The following is an 18,621-nucleotide window of genomic DNA, read 5'->3' as shown; positions in this document are numbered from 1 at the left end:
AGGCCATGAGTTTTTAATTGTTCTGTTGTTACCAATTCAACAAATATGGCAATTAACTTGATTTGGTTTACATGTGAATGGATTATATTCAATGATGTGGACATTTACCGTGTTTGCGCTTATCTATTGGCAGAGTGTGGACGTGAAAATTGTTAAAAAGTATTGTTGGTTTTTAGAATTGCCATTGTATTACTATCATTAACTTACCATTGTCATTTAACTGCATTTTCAAAATACTTTCTAATTATGCACCATATTCTTCGGGTTATGAGACGATGTGGAATATAAGATGCACACTATCAGTGTTTTTGGGAAGAAAAAAAGTTTTAGATGGAAGATGCGATGTTCTGGGAAGGTGGTATACAAGGGTATGAAGCGTGTACTGTAGTTGCGAATTTAGTCCAGGTGTTGGGAAGTAGCGATGTATGTTGAACTTCTTTCGCACCGTACGGAGCCAACCATGCTTATCAGGAGGTGCGGGGGAAGGAAACCAAACTCAACACAAAAATAAGTTCTAAAGAAATTAATTTTATATCTAGATTATTTAAAAGTAGCATAGCTCCAGTGGCTTCCTAATATCGGAAGGAAGAGCATTCCAGACTGTTGCAGAAGCGCATTTGAAAGCGCACGATGCGGTGACCATTTTTGTTCGATGTCTATCCAAAAGCCGCTGCTGAGTTCACATGATGGTTTATGCTCCCCGACGAGATCAGCATGGTATTGAGGTTCATTTGTGTCAAGCACTTGTAATGAATGTGACCTTATAATGTATTCGTTCGGCAACCGGAAGTGAATGCAACTCAGCAAGCACTGGGCGGACATGGTCAGATCTTGCAGTACCAGTTACGACACGTGCCAGATAATTATTCTACATGCTGCAGTTTTGTAATGGTTTTTTTTCAGACGTCCCGTAGAGTAGTGAGTTGCAATAATCGAGCCTTGTTGATACTTTGCGTGTCTTACTATCCGGGAGAATACGATAATGGTGGCAAGTGCCTGTGCAGCACCAATAAATCACATATATCGGGATTACAAAATTAACCTTTAAAATACAGGAATAAAAGCACGTCTTATAATTTTAAGGCTTTGCCAAAGTAAAAACAGCTCTTACAGTTTCCACGAGTCCTCTCTTGTATGCGGAAAATACAGCCGTTGCTTGACAACACAGCAACACGCGGTGGAATGTTTTATTGGATGCATTATCAGTCGTGCTTTGTGATACGCAGTGTCGGGCCTGGAAAGGGGCTCAACGTGGGATCCTAATTTGATTTCTGCTGGTTGGGGTTAAGTCTCCTATTCCTTTGAGAGGACATCTCCCACTAACCCCATTCCCTGTCTCTGTGATTACGCGAATGTTGGCTGTGCTGACACTCTTCTCTCTTTGAATCCAGCAGGTTTTTGTCATTTTATTAAGGCTTTTGTGGGTATAGCAATTCCACTTTCTCATTTAGAATATTAAGTAGTTTCCTCCCTTGTTACTTTGTACAGAGCTGTTTCATTGCTAACCAGAACGTGCAAATTGAGCAAAAGAATCCAGATCAATGTGGACAGCGAGTGGGGGATTGCCTTTATTTGTTTCACACCAATGCAGCCTTGCCTGTGTTTCCCCATTATCAGTTTTATTTCGTGTTTGACAGAACAGCTCAATAAATGCGCCGGAAATTGTTGAACAAAAGGCTTACATCCAATGATTCACAGCTCGCATATAATTTCCATGAGAGGCAAATAACATTCGCAAATGATCATTTGATTTATTATCTCCAACTTTAACGTGTTTATATTTTACTTCAGCATGCTGCCACATCGTTGTAACGTTGAGCACACTGGACTTGCAATCTGGAGGTCGTCGGTTCGATCTCCACGGCGCGGCAGTTGAAACGATGATGAGGGCTTCTTAAATCTCCCCGCCGCTGTCTCCCCAGCAGAGTGAATGGGCAACGCCACAGCCAGTCGATGGGCGGGTTGCGTGTGGCGGGGTAAAGTGTGGGCACCCCCACCTCTTCAAAACACGTCTGGCCAGTGTGGGAGAGTATGGAAAATACATTAGAGAGGGGTTCCCTACGGCTCTTCCACCAGTAGTGGCACGGGCGAACAATTGCAGGGCTGCACCTTTCCTGCCTATCTTACCTCCTGAAATTTGGGCATTTGAAGGAAACTTTAAAAAGTCTTTTCCTGCTCCTACTCGATGGGACAAAAACTCGTCTCTTTTGCCAGCCCCGAAGCGAGTGGTAAACATTCCACAAGCCCATGGTGGTGCCAGAAGCTCCGCGTACAACTTAAAGTACGACAATTGTTACTTTATCCAAAAGATCAGCGAACTGGAATTGAAACTGGTGAAAAATAATTCTTGTATTGACAAAACCTGATTCGGAAACGTTTTCTATTTTTAAAAAAACGATGCTTTACTAAGCGGAACTGTATTGTGCATTTATTTAGCGTTATATGTCAAGGGCGAATAGATGTCATGCGATGCTGTGCTGTAGAAATCTGAACGCTACAAAACGGCCAATGAGTCACAATGCATCTAACAATGAATATATAATTAATAATAAAAGTACAATTGACGGTGGGGAGATGATAACTGCGTCGCCTGGTATACAGAAGGTTGCGGTGTTCACATCCTGAGCCTGACGCCTGCTGTATTTTTGGAGTTTGCATGTTCTCCCCGTGGTTGCGTGGGTTTTTCTACGGGTCATTCGGTTTTTCCCTACACATTCATAAACACACGTTTAGAGTATTTGGCTGCGATACATTTCCACATGATGAGCCGCTTCGTTGAGCTATCATTTGTGGCTTGGGCACTTCTGAAAAATCTATATAGCTCAGTGGACCTTACCTGGTAAAATAAAAATTTACGCTATTCCAACAGCACAAATATCACAAAGGTGCTATGTTTCACAGACATAATCTGCAGTAGTGTGTGTTTCAATGTGAATTTCAACATGAGAAATCAAACCATATTTTTCTGGTGTGGCAATGGTTGGCGCATGAGGCTTGTGATGGGTGTGGTGATTGAGGTATGCAGGCAGCCCCTGAGAAGTGCTTGCTCAATACTTATCTCGCCCTCGCTAGGTTGTTCACTTTGTTGATGCCACATACGGTGGCAAAATATGTAATGAATAACAAAAACAAAAACATACTGATCATGTTCTCACTTTAAAGGTTGGCACATAATTCACTTTCGTTGGCTTTACACAGGAATTGGTATGGCTATACATCTATCATGAGTGCTCAGGCTCTCTGTGAGTATCCCCAAGCATTAATTTTGTAGATTTACATTTGCTTCTTTCACCTTGTTCCATGGAATAGCTTCCATTCATTCGCTCCCTCCTTTTGTGATTTTCAGGTCTTGCATTATTATGTTTTTTTTCCTCTCTCTACTTTTCACTTCTCTCCATATTCCTTCTCTGTTCTCTCCTTCATCTTCAGTCTCTTCGATGTTTTTCCCGCTACTTATTTCCAGTGTCCCAGTATCTCAACGTCCGATCTCTCTCGCTGCCCAATCTTTGTGTGTTTTTATTTTATGTCTCTTTACGCTGTGTCTTAAATTTATTCCGTGATTGTTCCAACAGTCCGTGATTCCATGAATACCACGTAGCAACATTGCCCCCTACTGGCATACTTGCCCATGTTCAGGCTGGTGCTGCGTCCACCTGCAAATTCTACATCCTTATCTAAAGGAAGGTATTAAAGGTACTATAGTTTAATAAAACTATTATATTGTTGATGTGTTGCACTTCTTTCGCTAATCGGAGGTGCGGGGACAGACAACAAACTTAAATACAAAAACCAAAGTACATTGATGGAGAGAGTGTAGTGGTTCATGCAGACTCAGTATCTGGAGTAATCCATCGATAACCCGGTACTGTTGGACGGATGTTGCAGGAAACAGCTGAAAGAGCTGGAAGACCAGATCTTGGAGGTGCTGTCTACGTCACAAGGCAACATTCTGGAGGACGAGACGGCCATTGCGATCCTGTCATCCAGCCGACAGCTGTCCAGCGAGATTGCCGACAAGCAGGAGGTCACAGTGCGCACCGAGAAGCAGATCGATGAAACCCGAAATGGATACAAACCCGTAAGTTCTTATTCATATTCTTGGTTCTTTCGGTAAAGTCACGTAGAAGGGAAATAATAAAATAATAAAAATATTAAACAATAACATTCTCACGACGTTTCGACTGCAACACAAGCAATCATCATCAGGTGTGAAATCCACAGCAAGAAAATTTGAAAAAAGTGGCGGTTTTATCTTAACGTCAGCACCACGGACGGCGATTTGGCAGTTGGTCAGATGGACGAGTCCATCTATGTTAAGAAAAAAACGCCACTTTTTTCAAAAATTTCTTGCTGTGTATTTCACACCTGATGATGATTGCTTGTGTTGCAGTCGAAACGTCGTGAGAATGTTATTGTTTAATATTTTTATTATTTTATTATTTCCCTTCTACGTGACTTTACCGAAAGAACCAAGAATATGAATCCCTGCAGTCACGAAAGCTTTAAATAAAAATTTTACCGTAAGTTCTTCTTCGGCACTTTGGGTTGCACTGTTGAAGAAGGTGGGCTGGAGGAGTTAAGAGAACACTTCTTCGAGAGGTTTGATATTCGAGAGCTGCTTCACAAAATCCTTCTTGATCGGGCCCTGATTAATCGACCGCCAGGTGAATGCCTTCATGAGCCGTCCACCGTCTCTTGAAGAGTTAACGTAATGCACGTGTTTTTGGTATATTGCAAAATAATGTAAAGCCGGTAAACGTTCGGCGCAGTGGCCCTTTAAATTTGGAGGATGCGTTGAACAATGCGGTGCCCAGAAGACACAGGGGAATTTCAGACGCATCATTGAGATATGATCATTGTTTTTTAATATTACAAAGCAAACAAACTATGTAATTATATAACAGGTTTTTCATTTGAGGGCACCTGTTGTGTCAGGGGATATTAATTGTATTTCCATTCCTCTAAATTTCATGACGTTGCTCGTGTGTATGTATTGGCTTTTCTTGTGCTCTCTTCCTGGCTAATAGTAGCATTTGAACACTGCCCACTCATTTCTGAACGTAGGCTGGGGGAGGAGGACTTTTAAATTTCAGGGTGCCTGTTGTATAATCGAGCTTTTATGTTAATTGTTATTGCGTACCACTGCCAATGCAGCACCACCAAATCATTCATTGCATATATGTCGCTACGAAATAGTCTGTCTATCTGCTGTGAGAAAGACCATTGTCCTAATTTTACACTAATATATAATTTTGTTAAAAAGTCGTGTTAATCAAGGTATTTTTAAATGTGCTTGTCCACCACTCTTTATTTCGCAACGCAGTTCCTTCAATATGTATTGGTATTTGAGAGTGGCTCATGTTCTTGCCTCGCATCCTAAAACTAAACTAAACTATTTTACAGGCATCGGGGTCGGGATCGAACCCACGACCGCCTGTATACTAGGCGAGGCAGTTAACATCTCGCACACCGCAGCGCCAAAAGTCTTCTTCCTGTCCACAATTCGTCTTCCCTGGCAGGTGGCGTCACACTCCAGTGTCCTTTTCTTCGTCATCTCCAACCTGGCGCATGTGGACCCCATGTACCAGTACTCGCTGGCATGGTTCATCGGGCAGTATGTGCAGTCCATCGCTTCCAGCCGGCCCTCCAGTGTCCTGCACGAACGCACCGAGGCCCTCAACAGTCACTTCACTTACAGGTGTGCGGCGGGGACGTTGCCAAGGGCACGGGGTGCTCTGCCCGTAGCTCTGTGTGCGCTTGCACCCTCTGCTGTGTAGCTTTTCCAGTTGCACGTGAATATGAACGATTGCGCACTGGTGGCACTGGGTATAAGTAAACTAAGCAAAAGTTGGAGAGCTCTAATTAGCTCGGGGGGGGGGGGGCAGATTCATAAAATTATAGGGGTGCACCAGATATCAGCTTCAAACGCAGATCTCATTTAAAAAAGAATAGGTAGCATCATTCTTATATAACTACGAAAAATAATTGTAAGCATAATTAATTATTAATGTAGCTGTGATATAATTAAGTGATGTAGTTTGTCTAGCACATAATGTTTGCCACTACCTACATCTTGTTCCAGCCGTGAAAATACAATTACAGATACATTATAAACGTGTGTTCACGCAAAGCAATTTCCTCCTGATGAGAAAGAAATATCTACATATATCAGAAAGTGGCAAAACAAATAAGAATGTTAATCTGTTTAAGCTGCTGTTGACGTTATTTTACGTAACCCCACACATAGGTTAACGGATTCATGGTGAACGTGTATTGCCACCAAAGCGTTGGAGACTTCACAGATTGTTGCCTTCGTGCTCATCGCTCCCAAGCAGTGGTTCCCCAAAATGTGGTCCCAGTGGTCTGCTATGGTCCTTCTCAGGCTGAGCTCCACTCGCATTCGGAAAGGTTGTGGGTTCAAATTACTGCCCGGAGTCAACTCAGTTCATTGGTGTCCCCCCCCGCCCCCAGAGTCTGTAAAATAAGTGCCACTTTGCGGGAGATCAACAGTGGCCATCCTCTGGAGACGCTGGCCTCCACCGGGGGAAAATGACATGTTTACCACCGTCTCAGGACTGCCAAATAGCTATACTGTACACGGTGCCCAGTTCCCGCTAGAGCTGGGAGATATGTGTTACACTTACGGTAGATATAGGTTATGATTTCACATTCAGAAGAAAAAATTAGATTTTAAATCACCAAACAAATGACAACCTTGGTTTGCCATCCCCTCACTTGGGTAATATTGGCCATTTGTCTTTGTTGGATATATATATTTTTTTAATGGTGATTTTCACGTCTAATTTTTGTTCTCCTCAGCTAATTGCAGCGTTTGAGCTCTTCCCACACTTGGCCTTAATGTGAGCCGGGTGGGGAGGGGCTGTTCAGGGGAATTCTCATTAACTGGAGATGTTAGGATTATAATTGAGCTCAACCTTATCGCCTGCGTGTGTTATGAATGATAATGGAGGCTCAAGAGTCGAGTGCCTTCCACAAGTTTAACTCTTTCCAACTGAGGGTGAAAGCGTTAATGCATAGGCCTTCTCTGTCTGCCTGAATCATGGGACCATGATGACGCTTTTGATGGTGATCCAATAGAAATTTACTTTTCGTAAAACGTCGTGTTGCCAATTTGGGACTTGCTCCAAAGAAGTTGGGCCAAATTGATCCGAGGGGTTGCCCAAACTTGTAGGACATAATCCAGCACAAAGGCATTTTGCATGCAGTTATCCGTTGGCTTTCTGCATCCCTAATATATATCCAAAGACAAAACCAATGTTAAAAACCTTGGCAGAACCTCGTGCATATGCGTGATTTGTATTCCTCACTACATCTTCACAAGTAGACATTGAATCAGCTAATGGCTTCAAAAAGTAATGAGATATAGCAGTTGCTGATAATGCACTTCGACATGCCATAGCCTCTGATTATTTAGGCCATGTTTTGTGAATATACTGGCTCTAGGGGCAACATTGGCATGAATTCGTTGCAGAGGATTGTGTTTCATGCGGTGGGATCAATCCAAAATCATGAAGTAATTGCACTTCCTGTGCAGCTCAATGAGACGCCACAGACCAGTTGATGGTGTCACCTGCTTTCACCCGATAAGCAATTCCTGAACTCAACCGTTGCAGAGCTTCTCATGTGTGTTTACAAAGACTCGAGCCAGTTAAGAACGTGCCACCTGGCATTGAACAATTCATTTTAGCGGCGTCAATAAGCTCTTGGGATTTTTTAAAAAGTAATGCGCCCTTATTTCACACCTAATTTGGCAATACATTGCCTTGAGAATGGCATCACTGCTAATTGGGTCAGTTAAAATTTTAGTATAGAAATACGTTTTTTTAGTTGTGTAATCTTTTATGCAACAATGAAAAGATACCATTTCAGATTCATTAACGGTTGCCACAATATGGTCAGGGTACGCCAGCTCTCTACCGAGCAGATTTAGTCCTTGATGTTATGAGATTCATGAATAATGTTGAACTGGTCTTCATTTGGTGCTCTTTGTAATGATGCATGCCAATTTAGTGTTACTAAACACTTAATTTCTGGAAGCAATGTTTGAACAAGCTTATATATATGAATGTATTTTATGTATAATACACAACATGATTAATGCCAAACGTGCAATTGTTCACACTTTTTACAAAAAATACACTCAGAAATAATTGACATTTTAACACTCATTGGTGTTTATGCTACAGAGGCTACGATAAACAAATAAAGATTTTTTTTTCTGCAGCGAATTGTAAACATCAATTGAAATGTATTCAACTTAATTTAGCAACCATATATAATATATTTAAGTATGTAATAATACCAATAAATACAGCCCTTTGTCAATCCACTGTCAGTTGAAGGCCTCCCCATGCCGTAACTATCACAGCAGTTGTTTGACCATACTTCACCACACTGGTCAGTTTGTGTTGGTGAATGGGGCAGCCAGGACTGGGTTCGTAGTGCAGTCGCAGTCCACTGCACTACCCCTCCGTTTTAAATGTCAAGCATTGAAATTCGATTTTTAAATCAACTCGAGTTTAGACCAGAACGACTTTTGTTGAAAGAATTTTTGGCCGTTGTGTTGCACATTCACTAATTAGAAAAAAGTGGTTGTCTTTAACGTAAAATTTATCGAAAACACTCTGCCTTAATGATAAAAATTTACATATTCTCAAATTTCATTAGCACATTCAGATGTCACTGTTAGTCCATGAGCCATAGCAGAAATTGGTATCAGCTAAGGGAGATAATGTTACCAGCACCGACAACTATGCGGCTAATACAATAACCCACTCAAGTTAAATGGTTCTCATTTAACTCACTGTTATTGGCCTCATAAATACATTGGAACCAGTAAAGTTATGCCACCTCGCGTGGCACAGGACAAGCGTAAAATGACCGGAGCGGCGTGGCGCGCCTGTGTGTGTGGCCCCCACAGCATCTACACAAACGTGTGCCGCTCACTGTTCGAGAAGGACAAGCTGCTCTTCTCGTTCCTGCTGTGCGTGGGGCTGGCACGCAGCCGCGGCCGCGTGAGCGACGCCGACTGGCGCTTCCTGCTGACGGGCGGCGTGGCGCTGCCCAGTCCCTCCTCCAACCCTGCGCCGGCCTGGCTCGAGAACCGCTCGTGGGCAGAGCTGGCTCGCTGCTCTGACCTCCCCGGCTTCTCCGGACTTGCAGGACACTTCTGCGAGAACGTGAGGCTCCTATGGCGGCAGCAGGGAGATGCACTGCGTTTTGTACTTTTCCTCGCATCGCGAATGATTGACCGCACCTAGGCCTTGGGAAGGTAAGGTAATTTACCCTTTTTACCGGGTAAAAGGGTAAAGGTGTCGACATGCCAAGGGGTTAGGTAAAGGGTAGGGTAAAGGTAGCACAGAAGAATTACCCGGTAGGATCAAGGTAGCGCAAAGTATTACCCGGTAAATATCTTGTTTACCACTCGCTAAAAGCTCCGTGGCTCAGTCCGTGGCCTCCATTTAAAATTTGAATCATCAAGAGTATTCTTTACGAGTTTTACTACCCCGGCTTCGCCCAAGACTTGGATTCTTGTCTTGGATTAATACACGGCCTACGCAGAGGGTGGGGGGGGGAGGGGATGCGTGACGTCAGCAGGCACACCGCGTAACGCTGCCGCGTGCGGGTGACATCACCGATGTGACGTCACTGCTCACTTGCCGTGCAAAATATATCCATTATTGCACCCCCCCCCCCCCAAATACAAAAGTATTTTTTTTCTTTTTCAAATTTCAAGTTTGTTGCATGTCGGGAAGTATGCTAAACATTTCGAACAGACACACATATTCCCAAATTTCCCTTTTTTATATATATAGATAAAGCGCTCTACCTAGCATTTACCCGTTATAAACCTTTTTCATGTGTAGTACCCCAGTAATTACCTTGTAATCAGGTAATTTGTTTGGGGTAAGGGTAAAAGGTAGGCTCGTTGCTTTTGGCCTTTTACCTTACCTTGCCGAGGCCTAACCGCACCTCCAATTAGCACGTATGTTGCGAAGGAAGTTCAACATGCGTACACACGAGACAAATACTTATTTGACTGGGTCGTTTTTTTTGCGTGGTTTATGCTCGACAGCTCTTCCAACGGGTTTTCGGGCTGTAGTGCATGCTGTTTGTTTGGCATGATGTCCAACGTTTTGCTCCAGAAGCTCCTGAAGAAGCTCCCAGCAGGTGGTGCAAAACTATGAAGAGCATTTCGTATATGCTTATACACATTTTAATAAGCAGAGTGCATTTCTGTTCATGAACAGAATGCAGTATTACAGATTAACTAATGACCATAATCAAAATGGCCACCTTATTAACTTTACAGTATATGATACGGTGAAAAGAGTTTCGCATTTTTTTTAGGCCTGTGAGATGTCTGGGTTAATATTTTGTAAAATATATAGGAATATGGATTTTCAATGGGGACTAAACTAGGACAAAACTAAATATATTGTAAATGTAATTCATGTCAAGGTACATGAGATGAAAACTTTTCACTCTATTTTAGAACTCTGTTTTAGCCTCAGAGGCACAGGTTTATTTGAACATTCACGATAGCCGATGTTTGTTACTTTTATGACAAAGTAAATTTATGTCCATTTAAAATCACGACATTTGTTTTAGAATTTAGAATATAAGACTTATTGTACACCAAATAAAGTCTAGGAGTGCCTGCATAGCATATAGAGGTTATACTATTATACTGACTGTATTCGAATGAGACCAGATAGCTATAGTTGGGACATTTTATCAAGTACAATTGTGATACATAATATAACATCGATTCTAATTAAACAGTTGAACAGAGGGGTTACTCGATCCACTCATCTGCATGTTTAACCCCCCCCCCCCGCCTATACAAAGTTTGTCCAAGTAGCAATTTCACAAACTTTCCAAATATAATAATTCAAACATCACATGATATACGATGGTTTTTGCCTTGAAATCTATCCTTAGGGTCTTAGCCACGCACTGGACGTAGACAAAGTGCTTAGATAATGCCCCATATAGCAGCATTTCTACTTCCAATCCTCATACCCTCCTCCACTCTGCCGCTTCCCTTGATTACCAACCATCACGTGCATGCAGTGCGCAGTGGCTTAATTCACCTCTGAATAGAAAAGATTAGTAATTATAGAGAGGCGGACTGTGGGCTCCGTGGAGACCGGAGTTGGGAAATACTGCGCTGCAGCATTGCAAGTGGTGTAGATGGCGTTGAAACATCTAAACCATTGCAATTTACCACCTCAGTACGAGCACGCCAAGGCTACCCAGCCTCTTAATTGCACGCTTCATGTATTTTATAATTTACATATGAATGGGGTATATTGGCAGACGTAGACATATTAAATCGGTTTGTCTTTTCTGCTGCCCACACCATCTGGAGTTCTGTCTTGCTGGCTATCCGCACTGCCGATGTCTGCTCTGTGTTCAAGTCCAAACACAAACCCCCAGTGCCTAACAGCCCCCCCCCCCCTCCAACAACTCCCGTTCAAAGTCGTGGTCACTTGTAGGGAGCCCTGCCATCGTAATGTAGTTTCCACCACTGGCTCAGGCCCACCAATGAAGATGAGCACTGCTGCAATGTTTGTTTGAACATCAATATACTTCAACAAATATTTATTTTACTTACATTGCATATAAGTTCATCTTCTTGGTTCTTTCGGTAAAGTCACGTAGAAGGGAAATAATAAAATAATAAAAATAAAACATTATAAAAATAAGTCTCACGACGTTTCGGCCACAACGCAAGCAGCCGCCCTCAGGTGAAGAACAGGTCTGTCGGAAAGACAGCGTCTGAATGAACACCACCAGGCTTGGCAGCGTATATATATGTAAAATTATTTCCCTTCTACGTGACTTTACCTAAAGAAACAAGAAGATGAATCCCTGCAGTCACGAAAGCTTTAAATCGAAATGCATATAAGTTGTTAAAACTATGCATAATTTAGCGTAACCTGGCTTTCTTCCTGTGCCTACACAACACGTTGTGTGACACTCGTGAGATGTGTATGCTGTATATATACAATCTTGTACTGCCTCTGGAACCTACGGTAGTATAGGTGTTCACGTGCTGCGACTAATGAAAGTGTCTGAGATGGAACTAATTTGATTCCATGCCAGTTTTAATAGTCTTGCAGTTATGTTCTCCTGCTTGATGCACAAAATGTACGTGGTATACAGCAATCGAAACAAGGTTGGCGACGTACGGTGTCAAATAATATCTAACATGCATACATTAGCTTCAAAGTGCTGCAAAGACCACTCTGAATTAACAATGCCTTTCTCCCGACTAAAGTCAAGATTATTGTATCATGTGCATCTTCTGTGTATAGTAATTCATGGACATGGTAACCATGAAGGTGATTTGGGGCGACAGGGTGGCACATTTCGATTTAAAGCTTTCGTGACTGCAGGGATTCATCTTCTTGGTTCTTTCGGTAAAGTCACGTAGAAGGGAAGTAATAAAATAATAAAAATAAAACATAATAAAATAAAATAATTCTCACGACGTTTCGGCTACAACGCAAGCAGCCGTCTTCACCTGAAGTAATAAAATAATAAAAATAAAACATAATAAAATAAAATAATTCTCACGACGTTTCGGCTACAACGCAAGCAGCCGTCTTCAGGTGAAGCAGCCGTCTTCAGGTGAAGACGGCTGCTTGCGTTGTAGCCGAAACGTCGTGAGAATTATTTTATTTTATTATGTTTTATTTTTATTATTTTATTACTTCCCTTCTACGTGACTTTACCGAAAGAACCAAGAAGAGGATAGCACATTGGTAACATTTGTTCCTCACGACAAGAAGGGCCTGGGTTCGATTTCCAACTGGGGGCACCGCTCTATCTAGGGTGTATATGTTCTCCCCCTCTTCTGCATGGGTTTCCTCTGGGGTCTCAGATTTCCTCCCAATAGCTAAAAAAAACCAATGCAAATGGTGATTCATAATCGTTTTTTGGGTTTGGCCATGTAATGATGTGACCAAATATATGTTGTGAAATCCGCCACTATCGCACACAGCCAAAACAAATTAGTTATCGGGCGTGCATGCGTTTTCACGGGCCAATTATTATTGTTTCAGCTCACCGGCATGTTGAAGAGTAATCTTCACAACCACATATAGCAAAAGTCATGACATTTTGTTCGGAAATACACTGCACACCATCAGGGGGAAAATATCTAAGCCTCACAGTGAGAACTGAGGAATTTAGATGAACCATGCCAGCTGATGATCAGGCCTCCTGAAGTAGGTACCACGACATCACGGGTAACAAACAATGAGATTCACATTTCGATTTAAAACCTTTCGTGACTGCGGGGATTCATCTTCTTGGTTCTTTCGGTAAAGTCACGTTGAAGGGAAGTAATAAAATTATAAACATAATATAATAATAATATAATATAATAATATATTTAGTTGTATTATTTTATTACTTCCCTTCTACGTGACTTTACCAAAAGAACCAAGAAAATGACATTCACAGTTTATTCTAAAGTAATGCATTCATGATTAAAATGTCTTGTAATTTATCAGGGCCAATGAATAACATTTTACAACGTATTATACCTGATTATGTAGCTTCTGGCCTATGGGTTTAGCTGCTGGTAATTGGCTAATATTCCAAGGCTAAAGAATAACCTAAAAATTACTCAATTCGGGTTACACACAGTAGCATCACCCCCCTACTGTGAACACTTGGCAGGATCCTCCTGAGCAAGGTGTCTTAAGACTTGGCGAGGCTTTCCTGGGTGAACAATCAATAATAATAATACAATTATTTATGAGAACTATAAATATTGATGCAATATTTGTATATGGTTGCCTGATCAACTTTCAGAGAATGTTTAGCGAGCACATTGTGTTACTTAACTAAAAAACGTAATGGACATATAGCAGTGGGTCCCAAGTTTTGGGCAGCAATAAGGGACATGTCATTAACCCAACCTTAATTAACAGTGTAAAGTAACTGAAGTTGAATTAACTATAATTTGTTCATTAAAGTTTAAACTTTAATGACCACCCGTATCAGCTGTTCCTGATACGGGTGGTCATGATTAAGGCCTACAGTATTGCTCAACATATACAATAATTTATTAAAAGTTGTCCAAAACAAGAGTCTTTTTACCCTGTTGTTCAGATGTGCATACATTTCAATCAACGACCACATCCAATGCACATTCATTTTACATTGAAACGAACATTTTTGCCCAACCTTGAATGCTGACATTTATTTCTTCGACGGAGGGCTTGTTGCTTGAAGCGGCAGAAGACATACAATAGCCAGGGCTGGCATTTACGAACCAGTGAATTATATACAAGTATATATATATAAAACTGATGAAGCAATGATGACAAATTCTTGCACAAAGGGCCCATCCTTTTCCCATGTGGCGGGCATTGCTTCTTCTACTGGTGCAGCTGGATGAATGGAAGGCTATTTCCAACTGCTGCAACTTGGTGTGTGTGGTGTGTTTCCGTCCTCTGTCGGTGCAGCTGGATGAGTGGAAGACCATTACCAACTCGCCTGCCCCCCATGAGGCCCACCTACCGGAGCCCTGGGGCTCGCGTTTGACTCGCTTCCAACGGCTCCTCATCCTCCGCTGCATCCGACCAGACAAGGCACGGTGATAAAACGCAATGGACATTTTTCTGCAGTCACACAGCCAACAGCAATCATCCTGGTTGAGCAATGTTGGGGTGTGACGGTGGTTAGATGTCAACCTCACCTGGTATACAAGAGGTTGTGGGTTCGATCCTGACACCTGTATATTTAGAGTTTGCATGTTCTTCCCGGGATAACCTGGATTTTTTCCAGGCCCTCCGGGTTTTCTCTCCACATTTAGAAATATGCGTTCAGAGTATTTGGCTGCTATTAATTTCCACGTGATAGGCTAATTAATTGGGCGATCATTTGTGGCCAGGTCGCTTCTGAAAAATATCTGTATAGCTCAGTGGGCTTCACCTGGTAAAATGAAAATAGTTTCATAGTTTAGTTGTAATAGCTTTACGGCAAAGTGCAGGGATGTAACCACGTGCACCCTTCCCTGGCATCAGCAACATCGATTCATTCAATGATAAAGTTGAAGGGTCGTGCTGTGATTCAAGACTCCATATATTTATTTGTCTCGATTTTACCCTTTTATTTATATTGTTGATCATGTTCCAGTCTAGTTTGCGTAGTTGTTTTTGTTATTGTTGCTCAATTAGCCTAAATATAGCAAGCATTACTTGGTGATGTTGCATTGGCAATGGTGCACAAGCGCAAATAACCACAAAACTAAAAAACTCGTCAATAACACTGCCTTTAAGAGGAAAAGTATATAATATGTGATGTTTCTGGCAACTGCGCTTCTTCAAAGCACATTATATTACTGAGTCAATGACATGACCCTTTCATCCTCGCAGCGGCTTTTGGCTGGCCATCGAAACAAAGACGGCCGCTGCATTGCTCACTTTTAGATTCGCATCTGCGGCCGTCTGGAATGCTCTTGCTTTCCGATATTAGGAAGCCACTGGAGCTATGCACTTTTACTTCTAGAGCAAAAACTAATTTATTTCGAACTGATAAGTACACCTGATGTTGATGTCACCCACCTCAGGGATTGCTGGCTCAGGGGTCTAATTATTTTGTTAGAGCACGGAGCCACTCCTCTGACAGCCTGGACTCAAATTCAAGTCACTACCCTTGATTGAACCAACTTCTCAATTACAGAAAATTCAAGAACTCAGACTGATCACCAATTACTGCATAATTCAGCACCTCACGCTAAAATTGATTCAGAAATTACTTTTGAATCATTCCAGCTCTGAGAATTCATAATGTTGGTCTGATTGACATTGAACATTCTTCCTAGATGAGCCCCCAGTGCGAATAAAGAGAGCTATTGAAGTGACATCAGTCGTAGAGTGTGATGCATTTACAGCTGCCCCACATTTCATTTAACCCTCTTCATTTTTCCCCCCAAAAAGTGATGGAATATTGTGCAAGCGATGGCCCCATCTTTTACAGAGGAGAGTGTGAAAAGATATAATAATTGTGTTGAGATTGGTGGGAGACTTTGAAATGAAATATAGTTTTCTCTTAGAATTCCCTCTGTATCCTCTTTCTTATATAGACGCAGAGCCACAGCTACAATTTCACATTCATGTGGTCAAGCTAGATAACTGCGTCAGGAGTAGCAGAGTTGTATTGCTGTGATGTCACCTTCGTGTATGTTGTACGGCCTGTTCTGGATGACCACAGTCGCCATGGCCGGATTAAGGTTCTTGTAGGCCCCAGGCACTTCTGTTTCGTAGGCCTTCAGTGATCACTTTCCACAGTTGGTACTGCTGCTGCCCCGTGTTACTGCTAACGCCGCTGTTACTCCGCTTGTTTCACGCTTACTGCGTCCAGCCACTGGACAGATGTCGTTATTGACACGTTCATTATTCAGTCTGCGCCCTAATTCGATGGGAGCGCGCCATGTGCCACAAGATAAGCAGATTTAATTCGAAGTTATTGGGAAAAAAACAAGGTAAGCCTAAAAATAGCTTTAGCGAACATTCCTTCAACTATGTTTTGCTCTGATTATATCGGATGGCGCAGCTTTAAAAGGATGCCGTTCATTTTCATTGATAACAAATGCAATGGTCTGACAGGATGACTCATTGAGAGCGCCATGTTGCTTTACTTTCGTTTAAGCTTAACGATTTGTCTGTTATTTTAAGTATAATATGCCTCACTTGCAACGAGTCAACGACTTGTTACTGCTGCAAATAAATTTGCAACGAGCAGCCATATGAATATATTTATTCAAGATAATATCTTGGTCACATATTTGTATCATGCATACAAACAAAACAAAATGCACGGTAGGCACTGTGCCCTATTGGATAATACGGCCCTGACAGTCGCGCATTGCTGAAAGGTTTTTACGTTTCCATTTGTGCATCAGGTGCATCCCTCCAAATAGTGAGGTATCTACAAACGGACCACCCTGTGTTTCTGACATCAACCCTGCAGAGTTGTGTTCTCGTCTCCGACACAGGGTGGTGCACTGCTAAGCTGCGAGATTTCCAAATGGGCACCTCTTTGTCCCTCGACCCAAAACCCATCGCAGAATTGGAATAAGAATTGAGAGAGAGAGGACAACAGCAACAACAACCGGCACGTCAAGTTAAACACGCGTGTCATGCAGGTGATCCCGGCCGTGCAGCAGTACATCGCTGAGGAGATGGGCGAGCGGTACATTGAGCCACCGCCCTTCGACCTGGCCCACAGCTACAGGGACTCGAGCCACGTCACCCCACTCGTCTTCGTGCTGTCACCCGGCGCCGATCCGATGGCGCTGCTCATGCACTTTGCCGACGAGCGAGGTCTCGCACTCTCACAGAGCACGCACATGGAGGGGGGGGGGGGGGGGCCCGGTGTGGGAGTTGTGAGCAGTTTTAGCGCTCTTATATGCCAAACTCAAAGCGATATAGAGGCAAACGAAAAAGGTGCAGGCCCTGCGATAAATTTGCTAACTCCACTGCTGGCGGAATGGCCGCCACTAGATACAGCTCTATGGAGCCTTTCTACAAGCATCTTGGTCTGCTCTTTCACACTGGCCTGGTGGAATATGTGGCAGTACCCCCCGGGGTGGGAGTTTGGCACCAGGGAGTGTCGCTGCTGGGCAGTTTAGCCCTCTTGCATGCCAAACACAAAGCAATATAGAGGAAAATGATCAAGTTTCATCCCTGCGATTACTTTCCAATGCTACTGCTGGCGGAAGGGCCACCACCAGAAGGAGCTCCATGGAGCCCTTCTAGAAGGCATCTTAGGCTGCCCTTCCACACATGGCCAGGCGGAAGATGTGGCAGTACCCACACCGTGCCCGTCTACACGCCGATCGCCTTTGGCATACCCAGTTACACCGCTGGGTGGACGGGGGCGGCGGAGGGGTTCAAGAAACTCGCTCCATTATTTCAACTGCCTCACGGAGACGGAATTGAACCGGCGACCCGTGGGTTGAAAGGCCCATTGCGCCGATCACTACACTGTGGCAGCATTGTGCAAAGGAATTTGTGGTAATATATTGCCACTAAAGTTTTGTCAGTTAATAGCCATTCCCGTCAGTTTGAGGGGGTGTTCGCACACATGCAGTGATTTTCTTACCAGTGCCTGAATACAGATGAGCCTATAGCTTAGTGTGGCTTGAACATAATCAACTATTATTTCCTTAATGGGCAATGCACAAATAATGACCAACCTTGTGGAGACTATGGGTGCGCCGTAATGTTCGTGCGACGGACGGGAGCTGTAGTGGTGAGGCCAGCATGCAAGAGTGTGCAGGGGAGGCGGTGTGCGGTATAACACGACCCTGCCTCCCCACCCTCCTCGCGATGCCTGCCTCGCTCAAACAATTTTGTTCTGCTGCCTCAAACTGTGCATCCCACCTGGGTTCTGAGCTTCAAAGCGTAGGGAGAATACATTAAAGTACAATTGAGGATGCTATTGACAGCATGGGTTAGACGTAGTGCAATACTGTTAGAGACCCTGAAAATATATTACAGAAATGCTTTTGATATCTCATATATATATTTACCGGCAACTACTAACGCATAGGTAAAGGTGCAGCCTGCAATT

General features: G+C 43.0%; 1 protein-coding gene across 1 annotated transcript in view; it reads left to right on the top strand.

The window, feature by feature from the left end:
• The window catches only part of LOC133349529 (dynein axonemal heavy chain 3-like), a 622,240-nt gene that overhangs the window by 571,376 nt on the left and 32,243 nt on the right, over window positions 1–18,621 (top strand). Inside the window, 5 exon segments of the mRNA XM_061563065.1 lie at window positions 3,886–4,078; window positions 5,520–5,698; window positions 8,942–9,200; window positions 14,508–14,633; window positions 17,192–17,369. Of these exon segments, the coding sequence (XP_061419049.1) occupies window positions 3,886–4,078; window positions 5,520–5,698; window positions 8,942–9,200; window positions 14,508–14,633; window positions 17,192–17,369 (935 nt within the window).

The sequence above is a fragment of the Lethenteron reissneri genome, chromosome 30, assembly GCF_015708825.2.
Source record: "Lethenteron reissneri isolate LAM-NWPU_2019-01 chromosome 30, ASM1570882v1, whole genome shotgun sequence".
Taxonomy (NCBI): Eukaryota; Metazoa; Chordata; class Hyperoartia; order Petromyzontiformes; family Petromyzontidae; genus Lethenteron; species Lethenteron reissneri.
Note: the sequence above shows the minus strand (reverse complement) of the source record. Positions and strands in the feature narration are given on the sequence as shown.